The 18856-nt window shown below is 37.8% G+C and overlaps 1 protein-coding gene across 4 annotated transcripts in view; it reads right to left on the reverse strand.

Moving 5' to 3' along the window:
- MCTP1 (multiple C2 and transmembrane domain containing 1) overlaps positions 1-18856 on the reverse strand; it is a 158991-nt gene that overhangs the window by 83477 nt on the left and 56658 nt on the right. For all 4 annotated transcript variants that reach the window (XM_044446291.1, XM_044446289.1, XM_044446288.1 and 1 more), the window contains 5 exons: positions 12195-12297; positions 5434-5536; positions 4985-5086; positions 4594-4668; positions 2816-2935 (listed from right to left, as the gene is read on the reverse strand). In XM_044446291.1, the coding sequence (XP_044302226.1) occupies positions 2816-2935; positions 4594-4668; positions 4985-5086; positions 5434-5536; positions 12195-12297 (503 nt within the window). The remainder of the gene's footprint in view (positions 1-2815; positions 2936-4593; positions 4669-4984; positions 5087-5433; positions 5537-12194; positions 12298-18856) is intronic.

An 18856-nucleotide genomic window follows, 5' to 3' on the forward strand; every position in this document is an offset into this window, starting at 1 on the left:
TTTAAATCCTATAAGTTAGAACCAGAGTTGCCCTCTGTGAATGCAAAAGCTCTTTCCATTGGTGCAGGGAATTGGGATATAGCAAAGATCCCCTGTTGGTGGAAGGAGTGGGGTGGTAAAGTTTGCCAATTCTTCTGTTCCTCACCAGCATCTCAGACAGCACTTGGGGGGAGGGGTGTTCCAATCCTTTCCTTCAAAGCAGGATTTCAGAGACATGGATGTTTGCTAGAGGAGGGTGAGGATAGGACTGGCAAAAATTGCATGGCTGCCAATCTTTACCTTTGGAATCATCCAGTTCACAGAATTCTACTCAACATTATCCCACCCATATTAATTAAAAATAATAAGAATTGATCCTTTAGTTTGTCATCTCTTCATCCTTTAGGGTGAATCTCAAATCCACTGAATTCAATGGCCTGTAAGAAATCCACATGTAGAACTGTAGACTAACTGTAGAACTGCAATCCTGCAGTCAGTTAATGTGTTCATAACACAGAGATTTTACTGGGGCACACAAAGTACAACTCTTCTCAGAACAGGCTTCCAAAAATCATGTCTCTGCTGCAGTCTTCTGATACAACTTTAGGTTGTTGACTTGTGACAAACTCTTTGGTATAAGCAGCTAAGTATCAACAGTCTTTATAAAAGGTCTTTGAAGTCACTCAGAAATCTGCATAAACAGTGTTGATATACAGATTACAGTATACAAAGATGAAGGTGTTTTTTCTTTTTAGATTCTTTCATGAGACCCCTTAAGTGCCCACCTGCCAATGGCAGGCAGACAAACTGTATCACCTGTCTGTAATGACACAGCATGACATCACAGCAGATTACTTAATAGCTCCAAAAAGGCAGGGCAGGCACTGAGATCATTGGGCAGAGAAGGCAGGGCAGAGAAGAGAAAGATGACTTTATGGAAGAGGAAAAATATAGCCCCCTGCGCTACTGGCTCTGAGCTTGTCAGTTATGAAGCATCAGTCTCCATTAAAAGACAGACATTGTTTAAGGAAGGACAACTTATTGGTTACCTGGTTATTACAGCTGAGGTAAAAACACGTAATCTTCTGTAATAACCTTCTATAACCTGTATCTCTTTGAAAGCCATCCAAGACAACTGGTTACTACATAATGTGTTTCAAGAAGTGTTAAACGGTTTGGGACCAAATTACCTTCACCCATTTCAAACAGCCCACACTTTAAGATCAGCAAGAGATACCCTTCTCATGTGTCTACCTGTGAATCAAGTCAGGTGGGTGACCATACAAAAGCAGGCCTTTGCCACAGTGTCCCTTCACCTCTATAACAAATTACCTTCTGGTCTCTATCAGGACTGAATAACTGCAGACTTTTAGGAAGATCTTGAAAGCATGCTATTTTGCTTTAGCCTTTCCTTGATACATTCACTGTAGTTGCTGTTTAATATTGCATCAGTTTTTATGAAGTGTTTTATTACTGTATGTTGCTAGGGAGGGCTTCTGCCCTCAAAGGTGGCCAATAAATATTATAAATAGATAAATGCCTGCGTTCCTTGAGGTAGCATATTGACATCATGAGTCTTATGTCCCTCAGAATAAAATTTGCTTTTATATCAGCATGTTAGTTTTTACTATTAAGTTACACCTTACCTCTTTCAAAGGGAACAATATCATAGATGCCACGTGGTTGCTAATTATTTATGTCCAAACAAAAGAAAAAAATTATCAGGTACCTGAATAAAAATGTTTATTTTGTCTAACACATTTATCTTGGGCATTTCAAACTAAAATAAACATTGTAAGGATTGTATATCTTCAAAAAGCTAAGAGCTCCTGTGTGAAGTTAAAAAAAACCCTGTTTTCCTCAGACATGATGGGCAAAACTTTTCTCCTCAGACACCTGACAAGTTTTTTTCCCTCTTTTATTTGGTGACATATAACTCCTTCCCTTTGTGTTGTCTCCAACTTCTGTATGACCATTCCCTGTGTAACTCAGCAGCATTTGAACTCAAGAGTCCACAGGAGACAGTGTTGTCAATACCAGTGTTGTCCTTGCGCAGACATAAGCAACATGGTAAATCAATGTCATAGCCACCTCCCACATGATTTCCCAGGCTTAACAGCATGGGAAGCAACCATACAACAGCAACAATGCCAATTTTTAAAAAGTAAACCTCACTTTCTGAAACTTTCATTTACTGACACAACAACTCTTCATCAAGATTCCTAGAATGTCACTACCATATATCTCAAATACTGAAATCTTTCATTGCCAGTTTAAATAAGCTGTTACCCTTTGGCTTCTTTCAATTCTTAGCATGCTCCTAAACTGAGCCATAACAATTGTCAACAGTAGCAAGGAAAATAATTAGATGCAAGTTAAGAGTGACACTGACATTAAACAGTAATAATTTATAGCAAATCTGTTTTTGGGGGGTGCAGGATAGAGTAAGAGCCATGAAAACCCCATTGAGGTTGTCTGGTGAATGGAAACTTAATATAAACCTTTAAAGAAACAACTGAGAACTCATTTGTCTCAGAGGCTGGAGTGGTTTAAGAGAGGATGATGAGTGACATATTAAAGAGTTCTCCTGGCCAGCAGTGCTCAAAGAAAAATTCTGCAACTTCAAGCTTCTTGGTACCTAATGCTTACGATACTTTTGTCTTGGAGGCCACTGATGTACCAGTACACTACTGGCTGTAACAGTATTAACTTTAAACTAATTATAATTTTAATAGAATGCTTATTGATAAAGTTGAGGCCATAGCATATTTCTTTTGCATAAACATATCACTAACATTATGGTTAATATTCATAAGGCATGAATAAAATAACATACCAAAAAAGCAGCAAGACTCCTTGGTGGTGAATCCCAGTCAAAGCAACTGTTTATATAGTAGACAGCATTTATGAGTACCATAACACAACGCTTTGTACGCATGAAGTTCCTTAGAAGAAGCTGAAGAAAGAAACATGCAGCATACATTAGCTTGGTTTGTGCAGTTTAGGCATGGAGGCTCCTCAGAACGTAGAGTTCAACTTAAAATGTGCCAAATAGAATTTCATTCCGATAGGACAAAAAGCAGAAATGGCCACCTAGTTATTGATCAACAAGACGGTCAGTAGGTGCCTTGATAAAGGCTTTGCTCTGTTCTGTTGTACTATAGCACCAAAATAATGAAAGCCACAATACAGTGACATCAAAGTTTTATTTCTAAATATGCTTGTCTGGGGTACTAAGATTCAAAGATCTAATAAATATATTGACCTAGAATTTTGTTAATGTCATTATGAAATTGACCTTATCCATTTTAGTTATTAATGAGATGACTGGTTGTGAGAAATCATGTATGAAACTCTGAAACACTCTCTCTGAGGCAATTTTAGCCAGCATTTTTACATTTAAACTATGACAATATAATAGTATCACATGAAGAGAAAGAATAAGAAGTTTCTCTTTAAGTGACTATGATGACTTTAAACAGTAGTTGGGAAAAAAATAACTTGAATCTAACCATGTAGTACATCTAGGAACAATATTCGCTGACCTATAGGAAACATACAGCCTTGAGAGAGATTTACCTTTAAAGATAACATTAAAATATTTTAAATAGATGAATACAATAAAATAAAAATGGTAGATTTCATTCCAGGTTAAAAGTCTTTCTGCTGTTTTTAAAAAGAACTCCTTTTCATGAGTTTCTTATGAAACAAGCCAAGGTTTTAAGAATATACTTGATTTGTGGCTAATATTTACATGTATTTTGCTACGCTTTTTCACAAATGAGTCTAACAATTTCTAAGAAGTAGTTAGAGAGAATTACCCACTTGGAATAAAATACCTTTTTGTGTTATAAAGAGTGCTTGCTTACTTTCTGATAATAGAAATATTATTTTGCTCCTTGTAAAAGCTATTAACTGAAAGGTACTCTACATTTTATGTAAAAATTATACAAATACTGAACAATATATGAATACAATCCTGCAAAACAGAGTAATTTAGATTCTGACAATTTAACAACCAAATTCTAAGCCTGAAAAAAAGAAAAGATGATCAGCATGGTTGTAGGATTATTTTAAAATAAGTTCACATGAAAGCATCTAGCAGAATTGTGCTTATTAAACAGTTACTACTGGTAAATATTAAATATTAAACACTTGTGGAAATGAGATCACATGCATATCAATTGGCCTTGAAGATTCAAATGAATTGTTTTTTGTTTCCTTGATTAGGATTCTAAAAAGCACCACAGAATTAAAACTACAAGAACAAAAGGCCAATACATTCCCTAATCCACAACAATATGAGAGTTCCTCCAGGTCAAAGTTAGCCACAAAAATTTATGCTAGACTAAGTTTACATCCACCTGCACCATAACTTGATACATAGGAGTAGACTGATGACTTTAAGTTCTCTTGTACACTTTTCACAAAGATTGAACTCTGACAACTAGGGATAGATATTAACATTTATATTATTGTCTCCTTTGAAATTTTCAAATAAGTTCTAAGTATGATAGCTATTTTTTTTCCTTTCAGTGCTTGACAAAAATAATCATGAGTTTACACTAGATATCAGGTCTTCTGAAAGTAAATTAGTCTTATCTAATGCTTTACCTGTTTGGAAATTCTGTTCTCTTCTTCAATATACTTCTGTTCTTTGGGCATTAATGTTCGTAAGCTGGCTTTTACCTATACACCAAAACATCATATTTAGGGGGTGGTATATACATAATTTAAAATCATCATTACAATATTTCAAAGTCAGGGGCCAAGACTATAAGCTAGAAATGTGTGGCGTGGAAGCTCATGTTTGTGTATACATTATCAGCAGTAGAGCAAAGTGAAAATGTGTGGGTGTTTCAGCCAGCGGCAGAAGAGCATTCTGCAGCATACATCAAGGTTTAGAGAAAATGAGGAATGACAGAAATTCTCTACAAATCAGGAACAAAAGCTTTCATGAAACTGAACTCTTTAGCAGTACAAAAAAGCCAAAGTTAAGACTTACAGCATTAAAAATCACATCTATTTCAAGATAGATGACCCCCTTTGTTGGCCCTGTCAGCTGCTTGTTTTTCAAGACGTAGGCTTTCTGTTCACCATTTTGAATCTGCAGGAAAAGGACATGACAGCCGTCTGTCTCGCAGTCTCCACTGAATACACTCCCTCAGTGACCTTTGACCCCCAGCTGCTGAAACTGACAGAGAACCCAAAACAACTGTGGCAATTCTGACAAGTACCTGTTCATTACCAGGACCAAGTCTGTCAGGAAAAATTAACTATCATGGGATTCAACATGGCCGAGAATTGAGTATGTTAAATTTTTTTATTGTTTTTATTACAGACCTTAGTTGAGAAATGACAGACGGCACTGATTTTTTTCCATGAGCATAAAAACATACAGACTGGTGTGTCAACTAAATAACAATAACAACAAAAACAATAATAATGACTTACGGACAGCAATGGTATAGCCACTTTGCCCAGGAAGTCAGCACTCCGATCTCGATCTTCATCGTAAACTGACACTTCAAGAACTGAGTGGATATCTTTAATATTGCTATGAAAGGGGTGGAACAGAAATAGATGCAAAAACACATCACTGAATCCTTACCAAGGTGTATGCATTAACAAGTTATATAAAAATCAAGTGCTGCATGAATTTTAAAGGCTTATATCAGGATAAGAGGCAAAAAAGAGATTAACTGAAGTAGGAATGCATAGAAATACAATGAACACCATTTTCTTCAACCTGATACTTTCCAAATGTATTTTAACTTCCATAACTATTTGGAATGATGGGACTTGTAATCAACTGATCTGGAAGGTACCAGGTTGGGGAACATGAAACTACATCTTGTTTATCTTCATAATCCTCAGCATTATGCATCCCACAAGTAGAATAAGACAAACTTTTGCTAATGCTTCTAATTGAGAGCATGAGCATTTGCAGCGTAATGAAATATAATCTTAATTGTTCAAAAAGCCCACTACACTGTAGGCCTTGAATGAAAAACCGACATGACTAGATCCCAAGTACATGTACTAAAGGTTCCACAATAACTTGTAGGTGGCAAATTTGGAACTGATTAAGGAATTTAGAGAGTTCTGTCACTCACTCACAATTCTCCTTAAATTATGGAGCAACAATATTAGTATTGAGAGCCAGTGTGGTGTAGTGGTTAAGAGCATGGGACTGTGACTCAGACGATCTGGGTTCTAGTCCCCGCTCAGCCATGGAGTCAACTGGGTGACTTTGGGCCAGTCACAGACTCTCAGCCCAACCTACCTCACAGGGTTGTTGTTGTGGGGATGAGATGGAGGAGGAGATATAAGATGCCTTGAGCCCTTTGTAGGAAAAAGGCAGGATATAATCAAATAAATGAATAAATAAAAATTATGAGGACCAGCCTGCCCTAGCCTGAGAAATTAGCATTCCTGCACTTCTCCCTTTTTCCAGCAAGACCACTAGGATAAGTTCAGACAAGTTTCATTTCCATTTTAGATTAAATGAAGATTAAAGTATCATGTGACCCCTCTACTGTTTTAAACTATAACTATGGTTAGATGAAACTAGTCAGCTTCATACACTGTAAATTATTCAAACAACCAACTAAATGGAAGCAAAAGCTTTTGAACTTCTCCTAGTGGCTGTGTCAGAAGAAGAGGGAAGGTCAGGGAATATGAATCTATAGCTTGCTGAAGCTGATTTGGATACTTTATCATTAGGCCCAAATTAAACCATGTGATTAAATACTGGCACTATACTGTCAGTATTCAGGAGCTACTAATATTTAGTTTGGAACAATTATTCAAAGTTCTTCCTAAAATTGTTCCAAGTAATTACACTCTGATTAGAACAGTTGTCCAGGAAATATGTACAGGAATAAGCCACAGTACAATCAACTAAAGTATAATTGAATAAATAATGAAAATGTGTTGAAGGAGGTACATGTGTTTTCTGTTAAGTCTAACATTGTAAATAAGAGTTGGCATAACTATCTCTCTCTCTCTCCTTCTCTTCAAGATGCACAACTTTCCAGATGATTTTCAAAATTCACTGAGATGATAGATGATGAGAATTGGGGGTTGATTAATGACTCTCAGGTTTACAATTAAGAACATATTAACAATAAGCAAGTTAGTAATACATGTATCATGTTTTCCAGGTGTACATTAGCATTGCTCCCGATATCAGCCAGTGCAAGAGGGCAGTCAGAATCTGACCTTTCCATCCCCTCTTCTATACTGCAATAATGCTCCCTTGAGACCCTGGAAACATACTACTGCCCTAGCCAGAGAAGATGCCTTCATCCAATTCTCCATTATCTCTTACTTCATCCTCTGCTACACGTCACTCCACCCAGCAGGCCTCTGACCTTCAAGGGGACTTTTCTAAGGGACTCTGTTGGTTGATGGAGAGAGAAAAGAGCAGGGAAGTCATCTTCTACTTATTCTTTTCCACAGAAAGATAACTGAATCCAACTTGCTGAGGCAAATGTTAAGCACAAGATAAAGAATGTTGGCTTCCTACATATGGTATACCTTAGATAGTAAGAATTCACTTTGTCTGTGCTGCGCCATTCATATTACTGTGTAACTGTAGTTGGTTTTACAAAGCATAGCTACTAGAAAGTCACACTTCTGTTAAAAATGCACATCTCTGCAAAATATGCAGTCTGACTAGCCTAGTAGTCCTATTAAGAGCATCTGGACTGGTAGAAATGGAACAGAAAATAAAAAGACTATAGTCATTGAAATATATTACTGATCACCAGTCAAAGAGAAGATGAGAACAAAACATTTGAAAAACAAATTGCCAGTGTTCCAAGGAGGCATGATGTTGTTATTAGGGAGACTTCAATTTCCCTGATATCTGTTGGGAAACAAATTCTGCCAAATCTGGTCCTTCCAAGAGAGTCCTACCATGCATTACTGATAACTTCCTCCAACAGAAAGTAGAGAAGGAATGAGAATAACAGCTATTCTCAAATTGATACTAACCAACAGGGAAAACCTAATGAAGAAAGCGGCAGCTACAGGAACTCTGGGAGAAAGTGACTATGCCATACTTCAATTCTCAATTATAAAGGAAGTAAAAGCCAAATGCAGTGAAACAGAACAATGATAAGTGAAGCCCCAACGCAAGGGACTCTAAAGGAAAAGGATTCCAAGATGGGTGGGAAATCTCTTAAAAAGAAATTCTAAAGGCACAAGTACAAACAATTCCAGAAAGGAAAAAGGGTAGAAGACTAGGGAGAAAATACATGGGGCTTCACAAAAAGCTACAAGATAATCAAAGGACAAAAATGGATATGTAAAGGAAGTAGAAGGAAAGCCAGGCTTCAAGGAAAGAATATAGATGGGTAGCACAGAATTGCAGGGATGCCACCAGGAGGGCTAAAGCTAGGAAGGAACTGAGGCTAGCAAGGGATGCTAGAAGCAACAAAAACAAACCTTGTTCAGGTACATCCAAAGTAAAAGACAGAGGAAAGAGAAGGAAATTCAACTACTCAATGTGGATGGTAAAATGATAGCAGATGTCAAAAGGAGAAGTGTTCAATTCCTAGTTTGACTCAGGCTTCTTCCAAAAGATCTACAACTTTCTTAACAAAGGGGAGGTACAAGCTGAAGGTGAGAGATGACATTTCAAGATTGATAGGCAAATGGTCATAGATCATCTAGTTGGGTTAAATGAGTTCAAATCCCCAAGGCCTGATGAACTCCATCCTAGAGTCATAAAGGACCTACTGGAAGAATTCTCAGAAACACTGCTTATCATTGAGAATTCATCGAGGACAGGGGAAGTGTCAGACAACTGGGAAAGGGCTAATGTTATCCCTATCTTCAAGAAAGAAAGAAAAATGAGCCTAGGAACTACAGACCAGTCAATCTGATAGCCCTGGAAAATTCTGGAGCAAATTATACAACAGTCAGTCTGCAAACACCTTGAAAGCAATGCAGTGATTAATAGAAATCAACATGGACACATCCTACCAGACTAATGTGATTTCATTTTTTAACTGGGTTATCAACCAGGATGGATTGCAGTATTAGTGTGGGCATTCTCTATCTTGACTTCAGCAAAGCTTTTGACAAAGTGCCCAAGACATCCTGATTAGCAAACTAGTAAAAAGTGAGTTAGATAGAACAACAATCAGATGGATCCACAGTTGGCTACAGAATCAGACTCAAAGAGTACTCAGCAATGGTACCGTCTCAAATTGCAGAGAGGTAACAAGTAGGGTGCTGCAGGGTGCTGTCCTGGCCCCTGTGGCTGTTCAACAATTTTATTAATCATTTACATGAGGAAGTACAGGAAACCATTATAAAATTTGCAGATTACACAAATTGGGTGGCATAGCAAATACCCTGGAAGACAGAAAGAAGATTCAAGGAGATCTTGATAGGTTAGAACACTGGGCTGAACACAATGGAGTGAAAATCAATAGGAACAAATGACAAGTTCCAGAAAAAAAAAAAAAAAAAACCAAATGCATCACCACAAGATGGGGAATGCTTGGTTCCACAATAATACAAATGAGAAGGATCTTGAATTGTGATAGATCACTAGCTAAATATTAGCCAAAAAGGTGACATAGCTGCAAAGAAGGCAAATGCTATATTAGGCTGCATTAATAGAACTGTCACTTCCAAATCTAATGAAGTACTAGTTCCCCTATACTCAGAACTAGTCAGACCCCATCTGGAATACTGTCTCTGGATCTGGGCACCACAGTTTAAGAATGATGCAGACAAGCTGGAAAGGGCTTAGAGGAATGCAATAGGGATGATCCTGGGACTGAAAACAATTCCCTATGAGAAGAGATTGCAATAACTGAGTATGCTCAGCCCTGAGAAGACTGGGGGTGGGGTGGGGGATGATAGAACTCTACAAGCACTTAAAAGGCTGTCACAAAGCGAAAGGACAGGATCTCTTGTCAATCATCCCAGCGTGCAGGATATGGAATAACAGCCAAATTACAGAATAACAAAGCCAGATTCCAGCTAGATATCAGTAAAAATTTCCTGACAGAGCAGTATGACAATGGAACCAATTACTTGGGGATGCTGGGGGTTCTCCTGCACTGGAGGCATTCAACTGGACAGACATCTGAGTGGGATGGTGTAACTTGTTCTGCACTAGCTGGGTGGTAGACTTGATGGCCTTCTAGGTCCCTTCCAACACACTATTCTGTGATTCTGTAATTCTGTGACCCCAGCAGTAAGTGTATAATCAGAGCAACAGAGCTTAAGTAGTTCAATGGACCATGTAGCCCAATTCTCTCATCATTCTGTCATCAGCACTGAGCTCCATCTACCACCACCACAATCATCCCAGAGCTTCATTCCCAACAAATCAGCAACTTCCATTACCTTATAAATTAAAACCAGTGCCTTTTAAACTAGTGCATGTCAGAACTTAATAGTCATACACACCAAAGCCCCAAATGATTTTCTGTGGATATGTATCAAAAAGTGACAAATATAATACTTTTAGCTAAAAAAAAGAATGCACAGGGTCAAGTGGTACTTCAAAGGCAGATAAGCTTTCATGCACCAAGCCCACAGCTGGAAGATTATTATCTTATATATGAATGATTACTGCATAAAACAAAACAAAGGTAAACAGACCATTCAATGGCCATGAAACAGCTATGAAATATAAGAAATAATGAAAGTTCCTTATAAACTTTAGGTAAGCAGGTTGTCCATTCACAACAGCAGAAATAGGCTATACCACCTTCATCCTGGCTTCACTATCATGGCACCTCTCTTAACTTTTAAATTACTGAATAATCAAATAAAAATAAAAACAACTATAGAAATAGCTCCTGCCTCACATTTTAAGGCTTGCTTCTGCTTGCTTTATTTCTTCTGTGCTCCTCTTTACCTTCATGAATCCTTTCAACCTTTTTTCAGAGAATTAATTTCAATATAACAGAAGATTGAATAGGTGAGGATTAGGGATGGGTCAACTTACATTGGGAATTCCTGCTCAACACTGCATGAAAGATTTCTAGAGAGGCAACATGAGAATCAGTGTGGTATAGCAACTGGACCATTGAACAGGCACTCAGGAGATCCAGGTTCTAATCTCTACTTGGCCATGAAACCCAATGGGTGTCTTTGGGCCAGTCACTGGCTCTCAGCTAAACCTACTTCGCAGAGACATTTTAAGGAAAAATGAGAGAAGTAGGATAACCATGTAAGCCTCAGGTTCCTTGCAAAGGGATAAAAAGGCAGGATATAAATGTAATCATAAATAAAACCTCAGTATCATTTTGGTGGTACTGTTTCGCTTCACCTACATTTAAAGCTAAAATCACATAGAACTGTCATATTAGTCATATATGCAGGGCTTTTTTTGTCATAGAACGTACCGGAATGGCGTTCCGGAACCATTTTTTGATGGATTTTTCCAAGTGATTATGAATCGCCCTGTTGGGCGTAGCAGGTCGGGCGGCAAAATCATTAACATAGTGCTTGCGGGCTGCTTGTGTGTTGGCGCTGATTGTGAGGGTACTGCTCGGCTTGGGATGCTGCTCGGCTTGGGATCGGTCATGTGGTCACATGCCGAGTGCTTACTGCCGGCGGCGACCATTGTGTAAAAATGTGACCCCAAGACCTGAGTTCCGGCACCTGCATATATGTATGGTGAATGTACAACTCAGTGGTATAGCACATGCTCTGCATGCAGGAAGGTCTCAAGTTTAATTCCTGGTACCTCCCACTCAAAAAGAAAAAAAAGGGAAAAACCAAAAAGAATGCTAAAACAAAATCAAAGCAAAAACCTATTGAAAGCCTTAAGTGCTTCTGACACTCAAAATTAACAATACTGAGCTAGTTGGTCCATGTACAGACTCAGTATGCTTCATATGTTCCCTATGACATCTTTCTCACCATCACTTTAATAGTAGCAGAGTCATAGGAACATAGCTTGGCTTGCCTGAACAATTAATAATAACAATTGGAACCAACATTATAAAGGCCTCTGCCTAGTCACTTCAAACTTCAAACACCGGGCAATACTACCTACAAAGTAAATTGGCAGTTAGAATATCACCATCCAGAAGGCCAAAAGATTCCAACACATACCTTTGCTTATTCAATGATATATGTTGTTCTGATTAATAAAGCAGAGCAATTTATCTCTTGATACATTTGAAAAAACTAGCAAGACCTTCAAGAAAAGGAAGCCACACATTAAGACTTACAAGGTAAAGATTTTGTTCCATTCAGGATTAAGGTTCTTGTATACTGTGTGGGTCAACAGTCTGTCGTTGCTCAACTCAACAACACAAAAGGGATCACTTTTACCTGAGAAAAGACAATTTTAACAACATTCACAAATGTTGATTTAAAATTACCATTGCATGCTATATAACCTGAATTCACACTATAAAGACGTTCTAACATTTCTATTCACTAATTTTGCAATGCAGCATGCTGTACACCATTTTTACAATTTCGACTGCAAATTGAGTAATTATTGTGATGGCTGGAAGATTTAGGAAGCAGCTCTGAATCATTTCATTTAGGGACAGCATATTACAAAAGTTATGTATTGTCAAGTTACCACTGACTAATGGCAACCCCATGCCCTCCAGAAAGTCCCATTCGTCTGCCCAGCACTTGTAAATTCAAAATTGTGTCTTCCTTTATGAAGTCAATCTACCTCCTACTTGGTCTTCCCTTTCTTCTTCTGCCTTCAGCTTTCCCTAGCACGATCATCTTATCCAGTGAGTCTTGCCTTCCCGTGATGTGCCCAAAATATGACAGCCTCCGTTTTGTCACTTTTGTTTTTATGGAAAGTTCAGCCTTGATTTGATTGAGGCCCCACTTGTTCGTCTTTCTGCCAGTCCAGGGTATTTGACCTAAGATCTATTTGTCTTTCTGCGGGTCCAGGGTAGTTTGAAAAGCTTTCTCCGGCATGTTTCAAATCCATCGATTTTCTTCCTGTCAGCTTTCTTCACTGTCTAGGTTTTATACTCATACATAGGAATTGGAAATAAAATTTTGCGGCTGATCTTCCTCTGGTCTGCAGTAAAATGTCCTTAAGATGATCTTGTCTTATGCCTTTATTGCTGCCCTCCCATATCTCAGCCATCTTCTAATTTCTCTGAAGCAATCTTGCTTGGAATTGATGGCTGAGCCAATGTATAAACAAACTTTCACAATTTCAGTTTCTTCATTGTTGACAGTAATGTTCTGTGATTCTTCTGTAGTCATCATTTTTGTTCTCTTAATAGTCTGCAGCAGTCCTGCTTCTGCAGTTCTTATACTTTTGTTAGGAGACATTTCAATTCATTGCTACTTTCTGCCAGTAATATAGTATCAGATGCGTATCTTAAATTAGTGATTTATTTTAAATTATCTTCCATCAATTTTCCTTTTTTCTTCTGATCCTAAGTCAGCTTTTCTTATCTTATTTTTTGTGTACAGATTGAACAGATACAGAGTGAAAATATGCCCTTTTCTGACATCTTTGCCTATAGGAAACCAGTCTGTTTCTCCATAATCTATTCTGACAGTAGCTTCGTGCCCATGATACTGATTATGCATCAGGACAATCAAGTACATAAGCAAACTCATTTTATTCCAGGAACATCCATAACTTCTTGAGATCCACACTGTTATATGCTGCAGTCCATAAAGCACTGACTGATCTTTCAAAATTCTTCAGTGTGCTGCAGTAGCCAACAATATGATTTCAAATGTCTCCTCCTCATTTTGGCATCTAGCTTGAATGGCAGGCATTTTTCTCACCACAAAGCACTAGTCTTTGTTGCAACACCTTGAGCATCACTTTGTTTGCATGGGAAATTATTGCAATAGTTTTATGATTGCTGCATTTTTTGCATCTGGTTTCTTGGGGAACAGAATGTATTTTGAAGGTTTCCAGTTTTGCTTTCCATGTTTGCTGGTGTAATATATTTGGTTTTGGATCAATTCAGTCTCTGAAGCTTTGAACAGTTGTTGGTATCTTATCTACTTCATTTGCTTGCTTCATTTTGAGCATTTTGAACGCTTGCTTCATTATGAGTATTTTCAGAGCACCCTTCACTTCACTTTCAAATACTGTAGGCTCTTCATTGCACATTTCCTCTTTAAAGGAGTCTGCCATCCTTTCATCTCTTCTGCATAGTTTTTGGTACATTTGTTCCACCTTCTATTTTCTCCCAGATAGTTATGTCTCCCTGTTTGTTTTCCAGCATTCCTAATCTAGTTTTGAGTTTCCTTTTGATTTCCTTGATCTTCTGAAAAAGACAACTTGCTTTTCCATTTTTCTTGTTGTCTTCTAGTTCTTTGCACCGATCATTGTAATTGTGCCTTTTGTCTCTATGTAATCATTGCTGAAAAGCTGCATTCAGGATTCTGACCCCATTTCTTCTCATTGCCTCTTAGTAAGCTAGTAAACTATTGCTTCTCATCTGTTCTTAGTAAGCATGTGTGTTTCTTCTGTCATCCATCTAAGCTTTTCTCTTTCTTTTTGTATCAAGAATTATCCTTTGGCATTATTTAATTTGTACTATGGTACTAAACGTCTTTTAGTGGCCTACCTAAGGTTTACTCTGATTTTGATATTAAGAGTACACCATCTACTTGATTTCTATATTGGCCATTTGGTGATGTCTACATATATGGTCATCTGATTGGTTCCTTGAATTATGTATTTATGATAAACAGATAATTGTTTTCACAGAATTCTTTGAGTTAGTCTCCTGCTTTGTTTCTTTCTCTGGGCCAAATTCTCTAACAACACTGGATCCTGTTTTGTTTCCTACTTTTACATTCCAGTCACCTAGGATTAACAGCATGTCTTGTTTTGGTATGTTATTTCCTCTTGAACACTCACACAAAAGTTTTCACTTTCTTCTTTAGACTTTCATGATGGTTATTTTGATAGGTTTTCCACAAATTTTGACTGATGCAATTCTGTCAGACTTTGCATGATAGCCCTGACTGCCTGTGCTACATCTTGGCTCAGTATTAGAATCACTGCATTTCTTCAGAGTTCATCGTTTCCAGAGTAAAGACACTTTGTGTTTGACTAAAAGTGTCCCTTTCCAGTTCTCTTTAGTTTGCTCACACCAAGTACTGTGATGTTTAATTTTGGATTGTTTCATCATCAAGTTTTCTAGGGAAGAAAATTCAGAGGTGGTTTTTCATTGCCTTCTTCTAAGTTTCTCACCTACCGTTGCCTTCAGGAGTTTATCTTGAGCTTCACTGCCATTGCCTGTTAGGAATCCTCAGCTAGTGTTGCCTTCAGTTCCCTGAGCTGCCCAATAACTGCCCTTCAGAAGTTTCTCCCCACCCCATCATTTGACAGTGCACCCACAAAAAAATCATTAAGTGTACAATTCAGTTAGCAAAGTTTTGGTTTAGTGTTGGGGCAAGTAAATATAGATATGCTAAAGCAAACAGATAATAATTTAGTCATTTAAAAATTCTTGAAGTTAACACATTTCATCATTAAAATTGGCTGTAATTTAGATCAAAGCTAAAATCCTATGCCATTTAGATTAATAACTCTTCTACAGTCAATCTAACTAAATTTATCAGGATTTTCTTGAGAAAACATGCTTGGGATCTCACTGCAAGAGAATCTACCATGGCTACATTAAACATAAGGCCAATTTTCATATGCCTTCAATATTTCAGAGAAAAAAATTATACACATCATATGTGCATGGAGTTTACAGCTTGGAGAGTGAATTTTCATCAAGAAAACCCATCATAGCCAAAATACACTGCAAAACAACCCATATGCCCCAAGACACTTTTACCAAATGAAATATGTCAACAGGAGAGTGATAAACCTGTGCATCTGATTTACTGTTAAAGGTAAAATGGTTGAAAGAACCCATTATGAATCTTTCTACAATCTAGAACATGAGGCAATTGTATTTTACAATTATTTCAATACTTTTATAATGTAATGTCATGCATTACACAAACCCATGGATTCAGCAGTTCAAAGGGGCCACATTAATGATACTGGTAAGGTATGTAATTTGTTTCACACCCTAAACAAATGACAATAAAATCAATATTTAGACAAGCTGTCCATGTGCCCCATCGTCCAAACTGCTATATGAATTCAGAGAACCATCATAGGTTAATGTACATGTTATTAACTTTAATGGAAAGCATAAATGTTTTAAATTTATGCTCAAATGTTTGCATTTTGAAAAATGTTAAATATCATTTAGCACTAATATAATGAATTCATTTACGATCTGTGCAGTGTCTAAAGGATAGTTTCTTCTAGGGATTCAGAGGTGATTATTTTGCTTTTAAGAACTGAGTGTGAATGATGACATGCACCATCTGCCTCACAAGAAAATTACTATGTTTGGCTATTTACCCTCTCAGTATTATTCTGTGAAATTTCCTGCTAAATGTAAGTAAGCACACTCCCTGCAACTCCCCACACATACACACTTGTGTCATATTTGTGCATACAAAAGACATATTCTTAACCTGCTTCTGATAAGTAACAGTCTGTTGCTATTACTTCCAGGGCAGTGAAACAATGCATTTTTTAATCTATAAGCTATGTTACCCTGCTATTATACTTACCCAAAATTTTCTCATTGAATTAAATGCAATGCAAGTATTTTTTATTGGTCCTAAATACTGCATAAATGGAAGTCCAGGAGTTTGCCCCTGTCCCCACCTACATGCCCACAGATCTGTTCCAGAGGATACCCCATTCTTCTGGAACAAGTTTGCAGGATGCATGGAGCACTTCAGAGAAGGCTCATTGAATCTGCCAGGAGCATCTGTTCTGATGGTGAAAGGTCATGTTTTATTTTCCCATATGCTAATGGATCTTGGCCTATATCAAGGTTACCTCCATAATTTCAGTGTAACAGATTTTTGAAGACAATCATCAAAATGAGTTTATAGGATAGATGAAAGGTATCAAAAATAATTCCAAACAAAGGCAAATAATAGAAATAGAGTTGGAAGGAGTCTATAATTCCATCAAGCCCAACCCCATCTCTGCTTCCACATGTGGACACCCACCGAGCTGCAGGTCTGTGCCTTTCCAGCTTAGGAAAGGGGTCTTGACATGCTAGCTGGGATGAACTGCTATGCAGGAGAAGCCCAATGTATCAAACACATATTATATACCTCTAAACTATTACTAAGAATTTTACAAAATCCTTACATTATTACTTTAAAAAAGTGTTTACACACTGCCTTGATCTATATCTATTAGATCAAGGAATCTTACTGAGCTTTCATATTACCTATAGGAATGATTTCTATATTCATTCCACTCTATCATGGAGCAGGCTTCTGAACCCTCATCCTCAGAGGATTTCAATCACTTGCCCTCAAAAGAACCTCCAGAGATAATAGGAGAGGATCCAAACACAGAAAGTAGTACGAGGTTTCAACTTCCCCAGGACTCATTTATCCAGAAAACCTCCAGGAGTCGGCTACCTTACATACAGAAGAAGTTGTACTGCCATTCTCAGACTCGTAGGACTCAGGCCATGAGGACATTTGTATGCCACATGCATTCACACTTTGTCACAGTCTTAGACTGATAAGGTCAGACACCTTTAACAGACAAAACTGGAGTCAGTACGTAGGCAGGGTCAAACAGCTAGTCTTAGTTAAGGCTCTATCATGCTCTGCTCCTTGGAGTTACATAGAAGCAAGCGTGCAGAATCCTCTTTTCCCTTGAAGCCCCCTATGCCAGCTCCCATACTGTTACAAGAGCTTCCCAAACCCTCTGGAGCAATTCTGGGAAGCAGCGTATAGGGTGCAGAGAGAAAAGTCAGTGAACAAAATTGGTTCCACCGCATGGAAGAGCGTTCAGTGAGCAGAGGGACACAACTGGATACAACCCTAAATATTGTATAGATTAATTGCATAGAATTGTATATAAATAATGGTAAAGAACTGAAAATGAATACATGAATTATAAATAAATATATAGAGTGAATTATATAGAAAAGTTATATATAAGTGATAGGGCCAGAGTTTTCTTTAGTTTCCTCTGATTCAGCTCTCAGAGGCTGCTACATAATTTACCGTACAATTTTAAAGTGGCTGCCTTATTAATTATACTGCACTACCAATGTTCGTTATTGCTTTACCAAGTAGGAAAGGATAGCTCCCTTTCCCAGGAGGTTTATGATCTAAAACTTTGACACTAGGCAAGCAGTGGTTAAGGAGTGGATATGGAGAAAGGAAAAGAATAGGCATTTATTTCCATTACATATATAAACTGTGGCTGCAGTCCTACTGCCAAGCAACAGCACACACGGGACTTACTTGCAAGTAGACATTGACAGATTTCACTGATTTAGTTAGTTACGGTATCGTCTGAAAATTAGCAGACTGAACAAAGACATCATGTAAGAATTAGGCTACAAGTCTATACCCTCTTACCTGTAAGTCCCACTAAACTCAATAGAACTTACTTCTAAGAAGGCACATTTAAGGACTGTGTTGTTTCCTTGGAGGTTTTGAAAAAAATGGGGAAATGTGACTAGACCATGGGAAATTGCAACATATCCTGTGGGCAGCTAGGCTTGTTTTAAGAGTAAAAATGAAGGGCAGTGAGGTTAAGGGAAATAAAGAATATTGTCTTAGCGGTAGATAAAGGACATATTGGTATAAGAGAATCAGGCAAAGACCAGCACATATGGAGATAGCAACCCTTCTGGTACCATGTCTTTAAATGTAAACAAACAGTGAGGCCCAGGAGAAGCATACTACAACATGGCACTCACTGTATTTCTGGATCATGTCAAGCAAGTCAGTAATCATTTTGGAACCATAGATAGCATATAATGCTGGCTGGAGTCTTCTCTCATAAGGAACTGATGTTGCAGCAAAGGACTGTAACCAA

This window comes from Varanus komodoensis, unplaced genomic scaffold, assembly GCF_004798865.1.
Source record: "Varanus komodoensis strain SLA01 unplaced genomic scaffold, ASM479886v1 scaffold5, whole genome shotgun sequence".
Lineage (NCBI taxonomy): Eukaryota > Metazoa > Chordata > Lepidosauria > Squamata > Varanidae > Varanus > Varanus komodoensis.